At 42.1% G+C, this 25,051-nt stretch overlaps 1 protein-coding gene and 1 non-coding gene across 2 annotated transcripts; one reads left to right on the top strand and one right to left on the bottom strand.

Moving 5' to 3' along the window:
* Positions 1-2,580: 2,580 nt before the first annotated feature.
* On the top strand, positions 2,581-2,653 carry Trnak-uuu. The gene has a single exon. It is a non-coding gene; the product is annotated as a tRNA-Lys (tRNA).
* A 1,908-nt stretch (positions 2,654-4,561) lies between these two features.
* Positions 4,562-22,279, bottom strand: LOC121595855 (leucine-rich repeats and immunoglobulin-like domains protein 2). The gene is made up of 6 exons (XM_041920155.1): positions 19,995-22,279; positions 10,445-10,519; positions 10,071-10,352; positions 9,344-9,995; positions 9,103-9,271; positions 4,562-9,023 (listed from the first exon to the last, which is right to left on the bottom strand). Exons 1-6 carry the CDS (start codon positions 20,225-20,227, stop codon positions 6,892-6,894), a joined length of 3,543 nt encoding a protein of 1,180 aa, XP_041776089.1. The 5' UTR covers positions 20,228-22,279; the 3' UTR covers positions 4,562-6,891.
* Between the last annotated feature and the right edge of the window lie 2,772 nt (positions 22,280-25,051).

The following is a 25,051-nucleotide window of genomic DNA, read 5'->3' as shown; positions in this document are numbered from 1 at the left end:
GTCGGAGTACCTTATAACAACAGCCGGCATGAGATCGGAGACATTGGTGCGCTCCAGAGAGCACATCACTAGTATGATCAGCCTACAGTGGAGGTTATTCAAAATCGGACACTATTACGAAATTTACATTGAAGCCCTGCCGCTCTTCCTGCTTTGCGATCCATATATAAATTTCCTAAAATTATAAAGTGTCATGAAAACTGTGCAGTAGGCTTCTTTTATTACCTTTCTACACGGGAATGTGAAATAAGAATCAAAAATAAACTTTTATATGGGAATAATGGGGGTAACATAATCACATTCTTCATGGTTCGATTTGGAATACCCACCACTGTATATATATATATATATATATATATATATATATATATATATATATATATATATATATATATATATATATATATATATATATATATATTCAAGGTTATGTGAATTGTAAATAAAATTCAGTAAAATTCAATACTGAATTATTTAACTAAAACTACCATCGTCATTGAAAACAACCTGTGCATTAATGTTGAGAAAATTGACATAATGGTCCAAAGAGAGGTAGCATTATGTTATATGTTCAATTTTCACTCCTGCATAATTTAACGCAAATAAACATGTAGAAATAATTAAATATAAATAAAGTGGACTAGTTTAATCTATATGTATATTATGTACCTCTGATAGAGAACAAAATTATAGGAAAAAGGGGCAATGAGGGCATTTTAAAGCAATATAGTTGAATCTTGTTTTTGTTGTTCACCACTAAACTCAAGAATTATTTTATTATATTTTGATTGTACTATTAATCAATGAATTATAATTATTCCATTCCAATATTGCAGGAATATTCAAAACATATTTATAAATTAATAAATTTAGTACATAGTGTCCCTACTCATAGATGCATGTTATAATTGAGTTGTAGTTCCATAGTTTCATGTCATAATCTCCATGATTCAGTTCGTTTTGTAGTAAATGTGACATGAAAAGGATAAAAATCTTAATATCGTTTCCATGCTACCATATAATCATTGCTTCACGTGGAAACTTAATTTACACGTAAAAAATAACTTTATCAAATGCCTTTGAACCGTAATAACCACTCAAGAAAAAAAAAGTTTTTACTTAAAAGCTATTGAAAAAAGATTGTTGATCCTCTCCTACATTACGAGTACATATTTATGAACGGTCTTGTAAATTGTCGGTAAAATTCGTTTACCCGTATTGAATGAAACCGTGCAAACAATGTACGTGACAACGTTTATAGAGCACATTGGTTTGTGACGCCACATCTCGAAATCTATAGCCTTGTTCTCATTGTAATAAAACAAAATGTTTCTCATTACATGGCCAGTTGGTCCTTCACCATCGGCTAGAAAAGATCGACACCCAGACCCAGACGTCGGAGAAGAATGCTTTCAAAAAAATCAACAAAAACATTGTTAACGCTTTACGCCCGATACCTCAAAGATTTAAAACCTCAACGAAGCGAAGAAAATCGACCAAAGCCGAACCGAAATTGTATCACAACCCCAAAATAAATGCATATTTCACCCCAACCAAAAAGAAAAACAATGTAGTTTAAAACCCGCGCCACTGGTATACGTTGCCAGACGTTAGGAAGAAAACAAAACAAAACAAAAAAACAAAAAAAGATCACCATGACCAAAAGACACAACCCGGACCAGAAACATAAAATCGCCAGTAAAACTTTAATGCAAATTGAATTTTATGCTCAGCCCACAGCAACACACTGCTACCCCCACGAGCGTAAGCGATACTTTTTCTTCCGCTGGCTAAGTTTTGTTGTGGTGGTTAAATTTGTTTCACCGTCTTCCACCGTAACCTCTGGGTTCGACCGTGCAGGCCAAACACTGACTTTCGTTTAAAATTATTCTGCTTTCGCCGACCGTAAACATTTGTTACCGTACACCCACGATTCGCGAATGGTGGCGCACAAGGAAGCAACGACCTTGCACAGACGATTCTTCCGGCTAGGCAAAGTTTAGAATGGTGTCACATCGCTGGTATTTGGTGATCTTCTTTTTTGTAGCTCAACACAACATTTTGTGAGATCGATGCTGGTTGGGTTGAACCATTAGTGTGAAAAGTGGGATTGAAAATTATGAGACTTTGTAAAAAAAGGAAAAGAAAAGTGTTAATGACATAGTGTATCAAATGCTCGAATTCAAGCAGACATAAGGCTTATTATGATGCTATTAGAGCTACATTGAATGCAGGAAATAAACTGCAGTTGAATAACAGTTTATTTTAGATTCTAGCTAAACCGTACGATATATTTTTTAGTTACAAATATTATAGTTTTGATAGTTCCGCTAGACCGTCTCTGATCTACAAATAATCAAATTCCAATCTACAAATAATCAAATAATCCCATCACTCCATTATTGTGTAGCGTTTATTGCATTTATTTCGAGCATTGTATTCGTGTATGCGTGTAGTGCAAATTAGCATCCACGTCTTAGACAGCGACAAACACATGCTGGAACGATGGAATCAAAAGGGAAAGTGAATCAATGCACGAACGCTGAACCTATTTATTTATAACAATCACACTCTCCATGGGCCCGGATAGCTCAGTCGGTAGAGCGTTGGACTTTTAATCCAACGGTCTAGGGTTCAAGTCCCTATTCGGGCGGTGATGAAACACTTTTATATATCGTACTATCTTTACATCGTTTCCATTTAGTTGTTGGAGAATATTTCCAGTATGTTCTTGTTGTTGTCTATCTGTTCTACTATACTTACTCCTTGTAACACAATAATATTATAATGGCACCGTCCACATAAATTTCTCCACAATAGATGTTGAAGCTAAAAAAAAACTATTAAAACTTGGTCATTGTTGTGTTCTTGTAAGCGTAAGTAAAATTAATTCGCTTCTCGTATTTCATTTAAATTTTAAATATTAAATATTTAAATTTTTAAAAATAATAAATGAACCTTTATTGCATCAAAGTTTTTGTGTTTTACTACGTGTTATTATAAGGACATGCACTAAATTCTACACTATCTGACAATCCCAGAACGATCGGTTTTGTGCATCAGTTGTTGAACACGGGTAATAGAGAACATGTACGATAACGAGCTCATGTAGATTACGTCTCCTTACACCTTTATTACAAAGCATCGAATAATTTGTGAAGCAACGTCCTTAAATTTTGTTATTAATATTTCAACGGACGATTGCGATTGTACCACGAAAAGTTAAAATAAATCATAGTATGCGAAAATAATAAAAAAAAATGTCAACGCATCAATTCGTTGAACGATGAAATTGTTTGTATATTGTAAAATTGTTTGTACGCCAAATCGGGATGTTGACTTGTTTCTTAAAAATTTTGAAATTACTTTTCTTTTCATATTTATCAATTTGGAATTTCTGGTGGAGGCCACTTCGTTTGATTAGGATTTTTTTTTCAATTTTTCAGAGAATAGACAGATTTTCTTGTCGAAGGCAAGCATTCTCTCTTTTGGTTAACCATGCGTTATTTATTTTTGTATAAAATACGAGAAACTATAAAAAGCACTAATATTTCAGCTACAGAATAACTTTATGTTTTGTTGGAAATATTTCACTTAACTTATCTCGGCGACAAAAACTAGAAGTAAGCATAAGTCTCTTCCATATATAGTTGGTATCGTTAACATCAGTTTTAGGAAGAACAATCCAGGGTAGTTGTTTATTTGTTAAATAATTAAAAAATAAAACCGATTCCAAAATCAATGTGAAGTCAATAAACTTACCTCCCTCAGTAAGTTTATTTGTTGCTGAAACGGGTAAAGCTGCGGTTGAAGATGGTATTTTTATAACAGTAAAAAAATAAAATATTCTTAAAAATAAAAATAAAAAGTTGAACAAGTAATAAAATAAGTAGAATAATTAGCACAACCAAATTAATGATTTTTACAAACATTTTTATTTCCACTCATAAACTGACTTTTGTGTTATTTTTATAAATATTATTTTCCTCTTAAGGATACACTTCAGGATGAAGTACGATAAATATTACACTGTTTTATCGCCAGATGCCACACAGCATTTGAATGTAGTTTACACGATCCGTTATATGGTCATCTTATCACGCGCTATTGGTTGGTTGTTATTGTAATTATGTAATTCATGGAGTTACATGATTCGATTTAAGGTCATTTTTGAATCCTAATTGTAGTTCGACTTCAGAATAGTTTATTTTATTTGTTTAAGCTAAAAATGTATGCATTAGCATACGAGCAAGCACTGCTGGTGATGGTTTGTTTGATCTATTTAAAAGAGAAATTTATTTTTTTAGATTTTTAAAAAGTAGCAAATATTTGGATGCTGGGTGATTGCAATTTATAATTTTAAATATTCGATTTTGAACAAACTAATTCCTAACTAGCATTTGTTGAACCAAATGCAGAGCGAGGATATAGCAAAGAGAGGATGTATTTTAGCGAGCTTGGAAATTCTTGTAAATTGAGCGGCATAAGTTGAATAAAATAAATCAAATACTGCTACAATAAGACTATATTGTGTTTGATGAAAAAGCTGTCCGAAATCCTGTTAAGCCATTTATTCACTTCATGTTCTATGAACGATGTTCCATGATGTGCCATAACACTTCTGACGTTACTTCAACACTATTAAAAAAAAAACAAAATTCAAAGAATCAGATGAGCAAATCAATGTATCGGAGCGTCACGCGTAAACTGCTTTCCAAACATTATATTTTACTCTCCTACATCTGATTTCTATGTGCTTCTTTAAAAAACAACATATTGTATCTGATGATATAGCAAAACGGCAATCTTTGGTTTAAAATTAATTCAAAACATTACGTCTATTACAAGCCTCTCGATCCCATTGCGAGTGTAAGAGTTCTGTCACTAAAAGAAGACTAAGCGCAACACGTCATTGAAAAGAACAACTGTTCAATGCACATTATGCAATGTAAAGGAAAAATTTTAAACCATCATTCAATTAACTGATAATGTGTAGCTGGTAAAGGCATTCACTATTCTCTATGAAGGCATTTGTGTTCCTAATATCTAACCGATTCGGCTACACAGTTAGCGTAGATCTGTAGCTTTGACTTGTTATAATATTAGTATCTTTCAAATTTTTAGATTTAGTGAAATTTTGACATTACAATTGAAGTTGAAGTGCTCTATAGTGGGTAACAAGATGACCAATAAATGCGACAATTTTGTGTTTTGAGAGGGGGAGGGGGGAATCCAACCATAAGGCTACAGATTAACACTAATTTATCATTACGAAACGCTGTAGCGTTGCCTGGGTAAATAAACAGAAATAAACATCACAGTTTCAAATCAACTAACAAATAAATCTTAGAATAATAACATCGTAAGGATCATCCCATTCTGAAGCTCGTCACTTGGTACTAGGGGGAGAGGTGAGGGGCAAACACATACAAACAAAGCAAAATGATTACAAAGCTGCAAACCTAACTTCTAACCAAACGATTTAAATTCACTCACTGCTAGTAGCCAATCTTTGAAGTAAGTCTTAAGGCAATTTGTTGTTTGTTGAAAGCATGATAGTAATTTAAGAAACTTGTTTTTATCACACATATTTAAAACACGCTCAAACTAGCACAATAGCATGCTTCTCGTATTCTAATTTTGTTTTGCTCGATGCAACTTTTCTACGATCACGATCAATGGTACCGTACATACAGGTGTTATCTTTATCTGGTTGAAATCAAACGTTTACCACACTGAACACTTACTCAAAAATCGTGCTAAATCTGTAACAGTGCGCAAAACATTCACTGCAATCGAGTTGCCTAAAAATATGCTCCCCTTGCTCCTTCTATGCTTACGACCTATCAAACAGCGTCTTGTTGTCTTTTGTGGCACTTTTATAATCTTGTTGCTTTTCAAAACATAATTTTTCAGGCACCGGCTAAGGGGCACGAGCTTATACCGCACGCATTGTCCCGTATCAAAGTAAATAGTTAGTATATCTTTTGCAAATATTTTGCGCTCATTTTAAACAAAATTCTTCATTTCTTTAAGGCATTGCTCGGCAAATTTTTACAACGTATAAAGCAAAGAAATTAGAATTGGATAAGTGCCGTTCTCCCACTGAAGCAGTCTTTTTTAAACCTATTCTCTTGTTTTGTTAGCGTTATCATTTTGTCATGTGCTTTTTGTTCCGAATAAGCCTATCGATGATGTTCCTACGAACATTGAAGGAACTGGTATTTTGTTTTCTTGCTGCCCCGCTAGCTGCCTACAACGTGTTGCCGGGATGCTGGCAATTCTTCTTCCGTTTTTTGTAGTCCAGTATTACATAAATTTGACTAAAAGCAATCGATTGCTTAATTAAAACAGAAGTTTTATAATCCTAATGCAAGGAACAATTCATAAAGTGGTTACATATGCGCATAATGTCACTCAATCGATCAAGGCTAACGTATGCAATGAACTACATGCTCACGCCACACTCTTGTTGATGCAAATTTTACAGCGTAAAATTAGCAACGTTTTCTTACGAATAAATTTGGAATGAATGGTAGAAGGCACCCAAAGAGACGTAATAAATTATTAAGTTCGCTGAACATTGTGCTCACGACGATCACCATTCCACACGCGCACACACACACACACACACTCACGCGCACACCGTTAAGAAGTTTACGTAATGAAGTAATAATTTTGAGCAGTATCGGTTTGGGTAGGAGCGAAACGTTATCAGCTAGTGTAGGATTGTAATAATCACTGGATAATAAATATTGACGTTTCTCACGAATCAGCAGACCAGCTGCTTTAAACGATACATTCTTCGTAGAGAAATACAATCATTAAGGAGAGTGTCTAAGGGTCGACCTTTCACGGTCTATTATAGCAGATGGAACTGTGGATGAAGCTCTACCGTTTCACTTTCCGTCTAGCGTCCGTCACCATCCTCGACGATAGCTGGCGTTGCTCGCTGGGAAAGTCGCCATTCATCGTACTACCGTTGCTACTTCCCGTGCCAATGCCACTGCTGGCTGAAGCAGGACGAACGTCCATATCGTGACACTGGTCCATCGATTTGGTTCTGTATTTGGCCGGCTTTTCCACCAAGCGAGGGTTTTCCAGCAGCAATTGATACAGTTGATTTACCTGTATCTGCTGCTGTGGTGGTGCTGGCTTTTTTGGCGGAAGCATTGGATCGGCCGACGCTTCCAGCGAGGATGTTCGTAATGTCGATTCCGTTACCGAGCTGCTGGTGGGTTGCGTGAACACGGGGAAGGTTTGTGAGTTTGGCATGCGAGTTGCTATGTGTGCCGCACGTGCGGGCAAGCGATCGTCCCGCTGTATCGTCTCCGCCGCGGGTGCATTATTCTCGGCTGACCCAACCATCAGCACAGCAGTAGTCGCATTGACTGGCGGTATCGGCGGCGGAGGCTCCAATCGTGGATCGTCGTCCGGATCGCTGTGCGCCCCGGGTAAAACGAGTGCTTCCGATCGCCTTGAAAGCTGGTACGACGGCTTCTGGTGACTTAACTCCTGCTCGCTGATGTGCTTTCGGTTCAGCGAATGTAGCAGCAAACACTTTAGATCCTCCTGACTGCCGCGATGGGCAGCATTTGTCGAACCGGTAGCCGAAGCACAGTCCCCACCAGTGCCCGAATCCTTCGACGACAGATCATCGTCCAGATCGTCCAGGTCAAGCTCAGTGGAGCGTACATTCGTTTTGGAAACGGCCGTATAGAAGCCCTCGTGTTTACGCCCGATCGTACCACCGTCGGCACTCTCACCGTCGTCATCCACGTTGCTCGTTGCCTCGCCGCTGCGTACCATGGGAATCAAATACTCAAAATAGCCAGCAGGTGTAGTGGAGGTACCGACACCGCTGCGCACAATTAAGTTTGGCTGATTTATCTCCATTCCAGTGGCAAGATCGAGTTCCGTTTCTTTTGGGCAACCGCTTCCACCTCGGCGAATGCGTTTCTGCATACGATACAAACAGCACATCCAGATGCACGAGGTCAGCACAATGCAACCGATGAGAGCAAACCCTATTGCCACCCAAGAGTGGAGCATTTTTGCATGCAGTTGCACCTCCTCCAGCACACCACCGCCAGCAGCAGCAGCACCGTACGTCCCTGTTTCGCCCAACACAGAGCCATGCATATCCTCCGGTCCGTCGACCACGGTCAGGCGAGTGGAGCCACCTTCGCTAATGATTTCATTTTCGAACCGACATTCGTACAGTCCAGCATCGGTCTGCTCCGTGTCGACGATCACCAACAGTTGACCCTCGCCCGTAATGAAGTGCCGTTCCGTCAGCCCAATTGGCTCTCCGTCCTTCAGCCAAAATATTACCGGTTTCGGCGAGGCACTCACCTTACACTCGATCACACTGGCTTTACCGATTGCCGTCTCCAGATTGGTGACGGGCCGTACTGCCGTTTCGCTTTCCAGCACAATCACGGAAGCATTGGCGCGTATAACACCGGCCGGATTTTCTGCCGTACAGCTGTACACGCCCATGTCGACCAGCTGCACGTTTAGTATGAGAAACGCGTCCTCGTTCGGGATGACGTGCATTCGGCGCTCCTTGGCCGCGGGGAAATCATTCCCGCCATCCTTTTCCCAGTAAATCTGTGGCTTCGGATCGCCCATCGCGGCACAGTTCAGTCGAGCCACCTTTCCCGGCTCGACGCTGACGTCCGACGGGGTCTTGCGAAACTTGGGATACGTTCCGACGGTCACCTTTACCTTCGGCGAGTACACCACACCGTAGTTGTTCGTGATGATGCACTGATACTTGCCGGCACCCGCTTGCTGTATGTTCGGTATGATCAACTCCGTTGTGCCGATCGTGCCGTTTTCGTTGTTTATTTGATGCGTCGTGTACTGGTCGGTGGAAAGCTCGGCATTGTCTTGCTTCCACTTGAATGACATCGGATCCGCTGCTGTGGATGTGGCCGTGCACACCAGCGACACGTTAGTGCCTCTGATACCGAGCTGGGACTCTGGTTCCTCGATCAGGTGAGGTTTGGGCGAATCATCTGTAAATAAATAACGCACAGTGTAAATTGTAGATCGTCGCTACGCTTGCCAAAATCGGAATGTGCCCTGGATACTTACAGCACGTAAAGTTTGAAGAGTGCAGTTCTCGAATTAACCGATTCCGCAGCCATATCGGATAGATACATTCGGCATCGATCTGAAACACGTTGCTCCTATCCCTTATCCAGCGATAAAACCATCTTAGATTACAGTCACAAATCAAATTTGTCGAATTCATTATCAGATTCTGTAACAAAAAAAGACATTCAAGATGAACCATTGTACAATAAACAAATTACAAGACAGCCAATCACATTACCTTTAGCTGCGGTGTATCTCGGAAGGAATTACTCTGTATCGAGGAGATGTTGTTTTGACTCAGCTCCAACAGTGTCAACGATTTCAGGCCCAGAAATGCATTCCGGCTGACCGATTTGATCTGGTTTGCGTTCAAGTACAGCCGTTCAAGCTTGCCGAGCCCGGTAAACGGTCCGGACATGTCCTCTATCGTCTCCGAGATGCGATTTCCACTCAAATACAGCGTTTTCAGCGATGTTGTCTCATTGAACGTACCCTCGCCAATCTCCGCGATGCGATTGCCTTGCAGGTTGAGCGTCTGCAAATCCGACAGTTCCTCGAACGTGGAACGATCCAGCGATTCCAGCTGGTTGTACGATAGATCCAAACTGATCAGCTTTGGCGTAAATTCCCACCCGGACTGCTCAATTTCCTCTATCCGATTGTGCGCCAGGCCGAGGTTGGTGAGGCTGGTCAGATTAAAGAATCCGCCCTTATGTATCGTGCTGATGCTGTTGTTGTTCAGCTCCAGCGTGCCTATCGCAATCAGCCCATGAAATACGCCATCCAGCAGCGCTGGAATGCGATTGTTGTTCAGCTTCAGATTTTTCAGCTGGTTCAAATTTTGAAAGGTGAGACTTTGTACTTCCTCCAAACCGTTACTGCTGATTTCACTGCAAGAAAAAATAAACAAAGAAACGTAAATAATATGTAGGCATTATTGTACCTTACATTAACACAACACCTACAGTCTTTTCAGTGATTGCAGCCGATTGAATGTCCCTTTCGTTAGAACAACCAGCTTGTTGAAGTTCAAGTTCAAATACTGTAGATTGTTTTTCACCGGAAACGAGCTGTACTGCACCTCCTGTATGGCGTTGCGCGATAGGTCGAGAAACTTCAACGCCGGCAAGCCCGCTAACGCTTCAGCGTCGATCGTTTCGATTAGATTGTTGCTCGCGATCAGCTTGGTAAGATTTCGAACGCCCATCAACACGGGCAAGCGATGTAGCCGATTGTTGTTTAAGTTCCTAGAAAAGGGAGTATGTTGGTAAACGAATGCAATGTAAAAGTGTTTTTCTTTAAGCACCAGCAAATCTTGGTACTATTTGTTTTTACTTACAGCTCCTGTAACTTCCCAAGGTCTCGCAATTGCGTCGAAATCGTTTCGTGGCTCAGACGGTTGGACGCCAGATCGCTGTAATAAAACCCAACAAAAAAAAATCGTCGGTCAGAAGATTATAAAAATGCTAGATAACGGCTCTAATGACGGTCATTATAAATCAATCATACGTGCTTTCAAACGGGGAAAAAGTGGGGTTTGGCTGAGGTGAGTTGCGGTTTAATGATAATTGGCTTCGCAACAGACCATACAATCATCACTTGAAAAATAAGTATGTTGCATAATTTTGTGACTTTGCATACTGACGCAAAACAAAATTAAACTTAAGAAAAAACAACATTTACATAGACACATGTTTGGATTTACGCGAAGATTATGGATGGTTTGGTAAAAAAACAACAACTGTAGTCAGTATAATCACACACCGGTAACGTAACAATTCACCGATAAGATAAGAGCCAGAAAAAGGTGTGTTCTATTAATGGTGCCAAAACATCGCGCTAGGTACGCGACCGAAAAAGCCAAACATCATTTGTACTGGGAGTAACACTCACAAATATTGCACCTGGGAGTAACACACACAAATATTGCATGTTTCAAATTTAAAATATATTAAAAAATTCCAGACGATTACGCGTTTCTATTAAAACCAATTACAATCAGTCTTAAAGAATATGCAATATTCTCTGCATTAGAATCGTTTGTAATCAACTGGAACTTTTAGCTTCACTGATACAGGTTCATGTTTTATACTTTTTGTGACACACAGACACAACAAGACAGTAATTTTTTGATGATAACAAAAGTCTAAAAGTGTTGTGTTATCATGGGAAATAGTAATTATCAACCCAAAAAAGAATGCTATTCGGCTTTAAAAAGAGTCCCATGATTTATGGCCGTGGGAACAGATAGACGACAGGGGAAGCTATGAAAAACTGTTACCCCCGTATCGTCCGGTTCCGGTTCTGCATATAATCAATGAACATGCGCGTTCAATTTGATGAATGAAGTAATACATTAATCAATCGCATGAGCATCAAGTTGTCAGGTTTATTGATTATTATTTCTCGCATGATAATGAAAACAGTTCGATTTAGTCATTCAAGCATCTTTTAAAGCTATAAAACGACTTAAAAATGGGCAGTCATTTAGTAGATTGAAACGTAGCTTTGAAGGACAAAGAGCTAAAATGATATGAAATTAGTTAGTAGTACGTAATATCATCCTATCACAGCGTAACTTGATGAGCTGCGTGACGGGAATGTGTGCTGATTGCAACCACAAACATCACCACCAACGTACAACGCCACATCAGCGTTCCTTTACTTGGCACCAAGCTGGCTAATCCGTTGTTCCGTCAGCAGCTAGTTAGCGCACACACATCAACATCGACAGTGTGCAACGCAATGTAAACTGCATCATATGACCCACCCCCTCTCGTCAGCTCGGTTTGCAGCACTCATGAATGGTCGAAGTACACCTCCACACACTCCCAGTCAAAGCTTCAGCTACATCCACCGAGAGTCGATAATCAACTTGCTGAATACAGAGATAGAGACACACACACACACGTGTGTAGGCGGCCTGATGTTGTTGTATATTGGCAACCCCCAGGGCACAAAGAATGCACATGCGCGGGAGGGCCCTAATATTATTATTCATTTGCCATAGGGGATTTCCTCAACATTCTCCACACGCCGGGGCGAAAACGTGTTTCGCTAGACCTTTTGCCAGTGACGGACCACGCCGCGGGAGACACTCAGTCTAATCAATCCACAGGTGGGATAGTTTAATGAGCAAGTCCGCATTTCCGCAATTACCTTACACTGGAGAGTGGGGAATTGAATTTAGAAATAAAACCCAACACATGCCAACGGATACGCATACGGATGGGAGATGATATTAATGGAATGATGATTGCACATCCGGTCACATTATTTGGTGACTCAGCTGAAACCTGTAGAATGTATTGTACGTGGCAGGAGTTTATAGGCAGATAAAATGATTACAATTTTCTTACATCCTTTTCAAAAAATAGTGTAGTTTTCAATCATTTTATTTTTAAGTAAAAAACTGTCTTTATTTACAAACATTTTAAGATCAACTAGTTCAGTGCCTTGTGGTTTAGTACTACACCGTCACGCACGCAAATGCAATCTATTTCCTTTCGCAAAATCATATTCGATTGTACACACCCACATTCCATTCTCTTTCTCTCTCTCTAGGGTCGATTGAATTCAGATTTTAAAAGCTTATGCAAAAACAGAGCGCAACTTCACCAGCTGACCACCAACGCGACCATCACCATCATGTCGTCGGATGCTGGGTGTGGTAAGATCAATTTTAAAAACTGACACACACACACACGCTTAGCAAACGCGCAAAAGCAAGGCTGTTACCCCGGTTGTAAGTCGTTTGCGATTAGTCACCCCGCCCGGCCCTCTTTGCCCTTGCACCAACCCACCAGCTCCGAAACTCGAGCCGGTTCTGCTGTATCTTGCTAAGGGGTTCACAGCTCTAGCTCCACATAGATAACCGTTAGATGGTTGGCGGCGCTGCTACCTACTAAATGGACAATTTGCAAAATCGTATCCGACATGGCCGACGCAGGGCCCGCGATCGGGGTTTTTTGCCCGTGCGGGCATTGCACAACGAACGAGCGAGCCCTGCACAGATCCATGGCACATGCACAGCCTGCTGATGCATATGGAACGAGACGTCAGACATACCACAGACCATATCAGTCGGGAAAGGGTAGCATTGGAACCGATATGGTTCGACTTCCATGATAGTCGTCATTTGAATTTTAAAGATTTTATCAATTCTGGGTGAATTTCAGTGCACCAAATGCAGCTTTGGATGGTTGTTATCATTTGCTTTAAATGTTCCAAGTACAAATTCCCTTCCTGAGATAATGTTTCCATTAACCATCCTATCAAGTCCACTTCCCATTAGAAAGAGACAAGGAAGCGTCCTAAAACTATGAAAACCCCTGGAAAACCTTGTAAACAAATTTGAAATAGACAAAAAGGATAGAAAAAAAACTAAAAACTATGTTTGCTCCCCTTTTTGACATATTGCGAAAGAAATGATCGCACTATGTTTTAACCCAGCACGGAGGGGATGCGCAAATGTCACACATCTTATCTATTCAAATTGCTGAAAATTATGATAAATCGAACACAATTGGTTCCTTTTTTTTGCTACCTGCACACTCACACGCACACGCTAAACGATATAAGATAGATTATCTAAATCGCTCGCTGCAAAATGTAACCTCTCCCGTTGCCTATGCCAATCAAAAATGCGATAGAAGGGCTGAAAAAAAAATCATGCTTTTTTCTACTTTTGCCAACAAACCATGGTCGTGATAAGGAAAATGGGAAACGTCGATTCGTTGAATTCTAGTGTCGAAATGATCCGATCGTGAGAGTGGTGGCCGGCGGTTTATCGAAACTCATAGATAAAAACGCATCAATCAAAAGACTTCGCACTACGCGCCAAACGTGCTGGGTGGACTTTGAGCGTAAAGGTGAACTAGTTTAAAGCATACATACAAGTTTTAATATAGCTTTCAATGTGATTTTAGCATATAAAAAGTAAAAAGTATCAAGAGTATAGGGTGATTAGTTTCTTCCCGGAACACCGCACCGCGGGATTGCTAACGCACAATCGAAAGGGCAATAATTCACGAGTAATAAAACTGTTACATGTTTTGCCTTTGATCTTGATTTTTATGCTACCGCCCCGGTTCGCCCCCTTATCGAACACCTATCGGTGCAGCTTGCCTGGGACCACACCATGCCGCGGTGTCGCTAGCACATCGATAGGCGAAGGTCTGCGAAGGGTTTGTGTAGTAAGGCCAAATAAATACTCGCCACCTATCTTATCGAACTTATCAACCCGACCACACCAATAGAGCGATAATAAGTAAATCAAATGTTACTGTATCGTCGTACGTACGTACGGTCCATTTGATGCTACGAAAACATAAATAGAAAACATGTCAACATTTCCAAGAAATTATCCTACCATTTAAGAATTCTGCGCATAGGAGCGAAAATATAGAAATCAAACATACTAATGAAGAGTAAAACCTGCTACACGAGTGGTTCGAATATGTTTCCAAGCTTTGTGTTAAAAGCGTGTTTAAATCGCCACCTTTTTACCACACAATTCATTACAGAGCTTTGCTCCGATAAACCGTTACCCGTTACGGCTTTCCCTAATCGTAAATGATTGATGGGTAAACATTGGAGCTTCTTTTGATTGCATGGCAATTGAATTGATGCTATTCAATTTGATTGTTATAACTCTCCGGCAAATAGTAGAGATAGCAAATGGGAATGGCGCATCCCGCAGTGGTGATAGTTCACTTGACACTCGTCTATGTGGCCCCTTCAATGGTTCTCCTTCACGGCTCCTCCTGGCTCCACAAAACTATCGAAGCACGCGCATTGTACGCCTTAATGTGGGCTTTCTTATCACACTTCTCGAAGCAACAAACGACGACACCAACCCATTATCGATCATCACGCAGCATAAACAGACAACTATAAAACAGTGCCCAAAGAAAAGGAAGAAGAAAAAAGGCCAAGATTATGCCAGCCAGCCCTTTTTCCAAATCGAATGTAAACACACAAACGCGATCGATCGATTGATGACTGGGCCCGTCGTGTGTCTTCGCTGTCTAAGAGGGGAAGGGGCGGCAGGCAAGTGATTGGAGATACAACAACCACACAGAAAATGGTGCAAAGAAACCTATTTCTCGGAAAGCCGCCTGTTCAAACACGCATCGTAGAACTTCTCCCATGCGATAAGAGTGCCAGCCAGCCAGGGCATGTTTTTTTTTTTTTTGGGAAGTATCACTTATTACACTGGTTGGCACATTAGCTATCGAAAACTAGAAAATTCAATGCCCCATGTCGCTCAAAATTTCGCTGATAAGCAATCCTATCGATAGTTGAGGGCCGTTTAATGCTCAACAAGGTACACACACACACAACAGCCCTTTTTACTTGGCAGCTACAGAGGACCGGGACCCAACTTCTTTCTACTTTCAAATTGAAAAACAAACAAAAAGTACTGTCTTAGAAAACGCTTGTCTCTTTTTGCTGTCCAAAACCAAACCAAGCCCCATCGAATGATCTCATCTTAAGAAGGAAAATCGTGTCAGTGTGCATGGAAACATTGCGTAGAATGTAAAGGGAAACGACAAGCCACGACAACAACAACAACAAGGGCCCTTATGACGTACCGACCCGTACGTACATGGACAAAATGCGCGTTCTAGTTAAACACCGCTGGTCCGTGATCGTTTCGCTTTGAGCTCCACATATGCGCATGTTGCCGTAGCAAAAGGAACACGCTCCAACCCGCCCTACTCTCTTCCACTCCTAGTACAACGGCAATTGCGCACGAGTTTGCGGCGATACAAGAGGAAAAGCTAAAGTGTCAACAGCAATGCTGCAGCAGCTGAAAAACCTTCCGATAGGCAATCGAAGCCATATACGCGTTTGTTTCTGTGTCGTTCTCCTCTCCACCATATCTCGTGTCACACGAGGGTTCGGGTTTTAGTTTTGCCTTTACGCGTGTGTATTTTACCGCGCGGATGGCTGTCACAGGCGGGAGTGTACAAATACGTGCCCGAGAGTGGGTGTTCGAGAACCGAACACGATAAGCCTTACAACACAGCTAGAACAACGAACACCATTTGGTGTGTCAAGCAGAGTGTCAGCGACAAATGCACATGGGGACGATTGAAGTATCTTCAAAATATAAACAATATTGCTTGATTTAACATGAACAAATTCCAATTATCGACTGGATATATCTCTCTATCTCAACACCATCAAAATTGGATATCTTTACATCTAAGCTTTCCGGAAGTGTGTTCCATTTTAGAACGAGGAGCTCATTGCAATCACCTGCAGTGCGCAGCGTGCATTTGTGTGAAGGATGAGATCGTCTGGCTTGGCACGTCACGCACAACACGTAAGCCCGAAATACACGACCCATCAAGCGCAGCGTGCAATCTCCAACAGTTTACCATCGACTCCCGCACACTCCCGCACACACCAAAGTGCTGATTGATCGATCTGTGTGATGTGAACGATCGATTGATGCTCGACGAGATGTGCAAGTGCATATCCCCCCGGAGCCAACGCATGTTTACAATAATGTGGATCATGTGTAATCAACGGCAAGGGAAAGGTGTGTGTGAGTGTGATAGTAGGGAAGAAAATCTACCAGGGACTGACCGGCCTGTGCTTGTGCATTGTATCACGTAAGTCGTGTCAACTGGCCGTGAAAAAAGGCTGTGCTGTGCTGATAGGCGGACGTGTGGCATCCGATAAGATGAGCAACAGACACAGCAGAGGATGGAGTTCTTTGTTTGCCGAGCCCTTGCTACCAAGTGCATTTATCGGTGAGGTGCAACAATGTTACAATAAATGCAGCGAAATCATTGATTTTTGCAATGGAATTTTCCTGCATTGTTTATTTCCTAATTTTAACTAATACTGATAGTGTTGCTGGGCTTATTCTATTGAAAGATATGTTGAGTGATTGAATATTATCGTATTCTATTTGATTGATAGTCCTACATACTCTTGTTTCCTATAACAGGCTAACAGAAATGGTTCTCCACATGTACAGAGTCTCACATGTGATGATGGTACACTTAACCTTTCGCAAATATCGTAGTAAGTTCTAAATCTAGACATAAAACATTGATACCATTCTATAGATAATCTCCCTATAATCATCAACTTGATTTCAAAATATAAAGCTATGATACTTTGACCCTTACACTTAAGCCTGACTTAACAAAAATGCGTAAATTTCAAGTCAACCAATTGACCGGTATACCCTATTATTACATGGACGAATGTGTTAATTTAGATGCCATTATCTCAAAGTAATTATCTTAAGTAATGAAAAGTGTCTGGTAAATTATATTCCTGTAAAAATCAAAAGGAATGAATGATAATTATACAACTTCGTACTCTTGGGACATATTTTGATGTGAGTGCAATTTTTGTCATTTTTTGTAGACATTTTGACATGGAATTTTGTGCTCTCGTGATTTTGGTGTTATGCATTTTTTGTAAAAAAAAAGATCAAATTCATGCTTAGGCTGAATTTGACTGGAGTGAATCATGAAATCCATTAACAAAGGCAATCTAAATATCTAAATGTCTAAACTAACTTTCCAAATTACATTCAGCTGTACCATTAATTTAGTGAGCCACTGTGTCTCCTTGAAGTGATGAAGAGATTTCAAAAAAATTTCTTGATACAACTGCTTACTGGTATAACTAACACATAGCTAGTTTCGATTACAACTTCAATTACGCAAATAAAAATACAGGAAAACAAACTGGGCGTAATAGTGCCTTGACTGAGATAGATACTCTTCAACTCGACGTAAACGTCCTACACGAACAGGCCGGTCGATAAAGATTTTCCAGACTTTATTCAATACCGGAAGCAGCCGGATAGTCAGTCCTTGCTACGGGGGAAGGTCCATTCTTGGCTTGGCTCATGACAAGTTGTTAAGTCATATAGGTTCTGTTTTTAGTCCAGAATAAAAAAAAGCTGAAGTTTCATGGAGAAATCTTGCCTAGATCTGTTCAAGGAATGTTACAGGTTTTGAAACACTTACAAAAGCGATATACAAAAGAAAACAATGCCCGAACCAGTACAGGCACGGGATCTGTTCCAGGTCTGGTGTGAGTTCGGTTAAAGTACTGATACGGGTTCCAGGACCAGTATAGGATCAGTTTCAGAATCGGTAAGGTATTCCAAACCCGAAATGGAACCAGGATCTGTTGCAGGACCGATATGGTGTCAGGGCCAATTCCAGGCCCTCTTCTTCTTCTTCTTTGGCTCAACAACCAAACGAGTTGACGACTGTACCATGAGACCGGCTTTATTCCAGGCCCTATGTAGGTTTAAACCCAACTCTAAGACCTGGCATTATATTAAGTTCCAGTACGGATTATGTAAAAGCTCCTGGAACTAATTGGTCTTAAAATATCTCTTGGATTTAAGAGACTACCTGGGAATTGCGTTGTCTTTAACGCATCCTGATAACCCCACAAATATATTGCATAGCCCTGTAACCGGGTCAAATAAACTAGTAAAAGCTCAATTCAGACGAAACATACGTTAAATACCATTTCATCAAGGACACTTTTCTTCCATCTCCATGTTCATGCTTGATATCATAATTAAAAAGTTTTTGAATAAATATTTGCTTCATCAACTCTTTCTCCGTGTAAATATGAACAAAAAAAGTCTATAAGATTGTATGCCAAACATAAAAAACAAGCGATTATCATCACTTAATGTTGCAGCAACAACACCAACCCGCTGCAAAAGCGCCCCCCCGGTGAGATATCGATCGTTGCCAAAGCTTCTTTGTTTCATATCACTGTTCTGTAATTTGCATACACTTTCGTTTGCCCTCTACCGAGACAGACCACCCTCAATCGACCAAACATTCGGTTCGCACGCTGGTCAGACAATTGTCGGGCAGCAGCAGCAACTCCATCGAAAGGCTTGCTTTCTCGTTTCCCATTTCCAGGCCTTCGGTTCGATTAAAACGATCCTATCGGCCCCAAAATAGAAGAGTTATGCTTTTCGCACACGACTCCCCCATCATTGCAGAGTGATCAGACTCTGCTGCAAACAGTTCCCACTTCCTGCTTTTCGTATTTCCCTAAGCAGAAGGCAAGAGTGCGTAAGGGTTTCCTCGGTCGAAGACCTTTTAATTAATGAGAAAATGATGTTCGCCCCGGCCGATTAACCATTTCCGAAACAGAATTTTAAAGTTCCCTCTCCCTACCACGACCGAGGGCACGACCTTTACATCGCACCCGTGATGGATTGCACTTTGCCGGAACGAACGGCACACCAGTCGCGAAAATGGACTCCGGGTTTTTCCCCGTGCCGGAAATGTCAACGCAACCGGCCGAAACCGGCGATGGTGCGGTCTATCCATTAATTTTTCGATGCTTATTGGCATTCCGTTGCATGGCATGGAAAAAGGTGCATCGCCACACATCTCGCCGATTGCACTTTTGGCACGGAGTGTCTCCGTCATCGGGAGCGTGGTGTATGTGTGTGACGACACTTCTTCTCCCTGGCGTGACCGCGCTTGTCGGTGGCCTTTTAAGGGGTTCGGAGTGGCGTCGTCTTCGTCGGGTTGAGAAAAGATTGTGTGTGTTATATTAATAAATCAAAAACCTTCCAACCGTAGGGAGTGCTGGGATCGCTCCGTGTCCGTGCTTGTCATAAAGGCGGACACGGTACGGCCCTCCGAGGGACCGAGAGCAATGCAAAACACGGTGACGCGTGATGATCATGGGCATAATGATGACGGTGATGATGGTGGTTGGTAAGCCGCATTCGCGCCGACTAATGGATGTGTTTAAAAACGGAGATTCCGTCGTACACGAGAGACAGTTGGCGGAAAATTTGAGTCTACCACCCAGCCCTTCCCCCTGTACTTGCACAGGGATGACAGCATCGCACGTATACTTACAGATTGTCTACCCAGCTCGGCATCGGCACGGCCAGCGTCTTGAGGTTCTTCTTCGAGCAATCGATGGCATTTCCCAGGCAGGGACAGTGTCGCTGGCAAAAGTTGCCACCGGACAGCCCGGCCTGGGGCAGTATTGGCAGCGTGTCACCGTCGTCCGCACGAATGCCGCCGTGCGCGGCTTGCGGCAACCAAATGCCAACGACGGCAAGGATGGCGGCAATTAATCGGAGCATTTTTATTTTTACACACTAACGCTCCTCTGCTCCCCGGCGTGTTACTACACTCCCTACTCCGGTATCGTCTAGATCGCGTGATCGCGTGGTCGCACCGCAATCTTAGGGTTTCGGTGCACGATCGATTCCCAAAACCACCACCCACTTTTCCTCCCCTACTCTTTTTTGTGCACCTTTTCTTTTTGTTTTATTACAAAATCGTTCTCTCCGCGGAACGACTCAGCAGCTCAGTCGTTTGTAAGGCAACTGTGGCGTTTGGTTTGACAATTTGCAGCATTCATCGACACGGGGGTATAGAGACGCGCGCACACACCCATACCCTCTTCATTCCTCTCCTCACCGTTGTTACTGAACGCAAATTTTCGCGAGAGTTTTCGCCTTTTCCGCACACTACTACTCTGTCGCCCTCAAAACCTTTCACTGCAACACATCACGACGGCTGTCTCGCTCTCGCTGCCTCCGGTATCTTCGTCCTGCTGTTGCTGATGATCGCGTTCACGGCGTTCGGTGGTCGGTAGGGATGCGGCTGCTGCTGCGCCTACTGCCATCGTTGGGAGAGGTGTTTTCTTCACCACCACCCCAACACCATACCAGCGGGAGGATGATGGTGCTGGTTAAATCCTGTGGCACAGATGGATGCTTCGATTTGTCAAGTATTTTCGCTTCTTCCACCGAGGCTCACACACACACACACATACAGAAGACTTCTAGCTGCTAGGAAAATCGTGTGCTTACATAAAACGACGTCACGAGAAGAACAAGCATTTGCAATGCCCTCTCCCTGTGTAATTGGAACTTTTCCCGGAAAACTCCCGGACCGTGAAAAACCACCCGTTGTCGGTAGCGCGCTGTTGCTTCTTCTCCTTTCCTCCTCCTTCAAGGCAAGCAAGGGCCAACAAACTGTTTTTGTTTTGTTTGCTGCCGCGGGACAGACCGGGGAACCCTACAGTCTCGCTTTCTCTAGAGGATGCGCACACGATCGGATGCTGTGAATCTTCGTCGCGCTACACAGCCACGCGCAACACGAGACCAAAACACTCAACACCCACAACGGAACGGCACAGCCACCCACGCCTGTGTGTGCTATAGTATCCGCGCACACACACACAACTAGGAACACACAGCGGATGTACGCGTCACAACGGGGGAGACACACACACGAGCGCGAACGATGCAACCCACGGAGTTTGATTAATTTTACTGCGTTGGGGCCTGGCGGCGAAGGGAGGCTTTTGTTATTGTTGCGTCCCTTTTAGGAGGTTCGGCACTCACACCAACTCACCAACGACTCGCACACAGTACCATGCTGAGTGTATTTCCTCTTTCTGTCTGCTGCTGCGGCTGCTGCTCTGTTTTTCTTGCGTTACGAAAGCAAAGCAACCCGTTCTATTTTTCTTCCCACACAGATGTTATGGTAACACACACACACACGCGCACAGATGGGGGGATTCCGTCCGTTTTGCTAATTATTACCTCCCATACCACTCGCCTACCCAGAAACCATAACAAAACGGGAAACACTTTACTTAGGGTTTTCTAATGGTTGCCGCTTTACCCTGCACGCACCGACTACCGTTTGGTACAATTTTTCTTCGCACCAATCGTTTGCGCTAATTTTCTAATCCGGTCGGTGAACAATTGGTGGTGAAAAATCAATTCAAAAAGTCACACTTTTCGCGCAAAACCAAGCGAACGGGCGAGAGTAACAGAAGAAAAAAAATACAACAGCGAACGACGATATAACCAGTACAACACACACCACCGACCCGTCGACCCGTTTGTACGTTTATTTTTCTGCCCGTCGTTCGATATATCTTTCCTCTCGCGCACTTGCGTTAACACGGCTATTCTCTCTTTCCGTCTCACACCCACGGCAAACTCAACTGTCAAAATACAACTCGTTTCTCGGAGCGAGCGCACGCTCTCTCTCTCTCTCTCGGGCGCTCTCTGCTTCAAAAGGCACACACGGCGCGCGGTTCCGCGCAGTGGAAGAAAACTGAACCGCACCACGGCAGCGTCAAGAACGAAGTGAATATCTCGAATGCTGCGTCGTTGTGTTGTGCCCCCGGTTCGTTCTTCGCGTCGGTGGCGTAGTGCGTGCGTTGTTTTCTTTGCCGGATATATATGTGTGTGCTACAGTGTGCTCAGCACGAGTGAGGACGTAATGCGTAAAACAAGTTTATCTAATTGCTGCATGATTTGTACAAAATCTCTTAAGTTCTCTTTTATGCGCTAACATTGTTACCAATTCCCCATAAGTTAAACTCATTGGAAAAATATAATTAAATTTTTCAGTTGGCAACCACTTCTACTCCATTATAAGCCCAAAACAAAATATTTTATATCCGTCAAGTCTTTACGATTAATACCAACGTAGGCGATACCATCAATGAAAACGAGTATAATTCTTAGTATTACCACCGTTTAATCGCTTTACATAGCACCTTATAAGTATATAAGGAAATAACTCTTATTAAAAAAAGTATTTTGGGGTAGCTTTTGTGATTCAGAATAAAATACAAATTAATATTTTAAATATGAAATAAACCAAACTAGCCTGATTATAAGAGCCTCTTTGACTATTACTCGTAATCCAAACATTTGTAATTCAGCTTCATATTTGGTGGTCTTTACAGAGACAAACAACCGACCACCAAATTGGAATGTTTTTTTGTTTTTTAGTTCAGGAGGAAAATTTGAATGTTATTATTATACAAAAAGAAAGGTCCTCGATATTGACTAATTATAATACAAATATCAGAACATAACAGATTTGCAGTAACTTCTTCTTGCGGCAGCCTCTACTACTAAAACACTGTATATTGCAATAAAAAATAATATATTTTAAAGATTTAAGTTTGAGTTAAACGTCAACATACGTATTTATTGGTATTTACTGAGAGGTTCAGGTTTTCTAAGAGGTCCACCCCAAACCGTTATATATTAGTATACCCATAGCTGGATAGTAATTTCAGCTATCTCTAATATCCATGATGCTGATTGCACTTTCATGAACTGGTAACATGTTATCATAATTCATACGAACGATTCACAGTACAATATCCACAACTTGTCGCTGTGCAATGCTACGCTTTACACACTGTACCGGGCATCCGCAATGGGCAGAAGCGGGAAGGCAAGGTGACGACCGAACAAACGAACGAGACACACCACGTTTCTACGGCCCACTCTTTTCGCCCCCTCGAGTACAGAGTTGGGTTCTCCGCGTGCGCACATGTGTGTTGTATTTTTTTTTTCATTCCCTTTTCTTCATTGCTCTTTTACTCCTTCTTTGCGTACTCTCCTACGCATAGAGGAACGAACCGATTGGCTGTGTTTTCTCTGCGCGCACACACACACACACACACGCAAGCACACAACGTCTCGTACAGCTTCCCCTACCAATCCCTGCACCTCCCGTCTAACGACCAAACTAACGACGCATTTCTAGACATCTTGGCACTGCTGTTGGGTTTGCCTGTTTTTAGGTCTGAGGAGAGCACGACCGACAGACAGAAAAGGGAAAGGGTATCGTGTTCTCTTGCGGCAGGGAAGGAAGTGACGGTGTAATCCCAACCCACGAACGATGGACGCTGGACGGGTGTAAGGGGAGAGAGTAGTGGAAAAAACAGGAGATCCACACCAACGCATTAGGAAAATACCTCCGCACCGTCCGACCCAGCCGCAACATACCGTTCTTGAGCCACAGCAACGAACGGACTGGGGAGGGAGAGGGGGAGGGGGGGTGTTGTAAATGGAGGAAGCAAATAAAAAAAAGTGACGTTCAAACACGCTTGAAGTGAGGTCGGTTTGTCAACCGTTGCTATACCGTTTGGCTCGGCCTACTTGAGTGGTTCAGATGCGAGCGAGTACGATACACACCAATTCGAGACCATCATCTCTCTGTCGCACACCCACGCACATCTTCCCATTGCGCGTAGAAAGATCATCTTCCCTCGTGTCTTAGGTTGCGAGCCTATCCGATTTTATGCGGCTTGATTTATTAGATAAATTCCCCTCATCTCTCTCTGTTTCTCTTTCTCACTTTCCCGTATGCGAGTATTATGATGAGATTTTTCATCACCCTGCTGATACAGCATCATCAATTACGGTAACTAACGGGTGGACATTTGATATAACGATCAATAGATTCTGAAGATTCACGCTCCCCCTTCGGCTGACTCATGGGATGAATCCAAGATGGCCGGGTCATCGATGCGGCCGGGGGTTGACGCGGGGATTAGACTTTTACGACGAAACTAACCGCAGAACGGCTGTCGAAACCCTTGCCACTTCCCACGACTTCCCAACATGAGCAGATGTAAATGTTCTTTCGTAGGCCATAAAATGAGTTCAAATTCAACCGAACGGATAGACGGGAGGCCGAAAAAGGCTAATCCGATTCCAGGCAAGATGATAGTACATGGTATAGGTTGGACATAGGCACTTTTGGAAATGAAACTTATTAAATTACTTATGAAGGGGTTTGGTGCCACAAGTTTTCGTATAAGTGGAAGAGGAGCACCTAATCATATTAATGTGGATTAATGGATTTTCTTTCGATCCTATTCGATACTGCCATTAATTTAATTTCAGTGTGCGTTTGTAATAAATTTGATAGCCTAACGTAACGAAATTATATTCTCTAAACAGTCCCTGAGTTACGCTACAATCGAGACATGCGAATTTTTAGTTTTGACAGTTCATTTGACGGATTCATACCATTGTATCATAAAGTTGTCAAATACAAAACAAATTACAATTTAAAAAAAATAGGAAATCGATAAATACTTTGAAATAACAGAATGTTTAATGTGAATATCT

This window comes from Anopheles merus, chromosome 3R, assembly GCF_017562075.2.
Source record: "Anopheles merus strain MAF chromosome 3R, AmerM5.1, whole genome shotgun sequence".
NCBI lineage: Eukaryota > Metazoa > Arthropoda > Insecta > Diptera > Culicidae > Anopheles > Anopheles merus.
The sequence above is the reverse complement of the archived record's forward strand: the minus strand, read 5'-3'. Positions and strand labels throughout refer to the sequence as shown.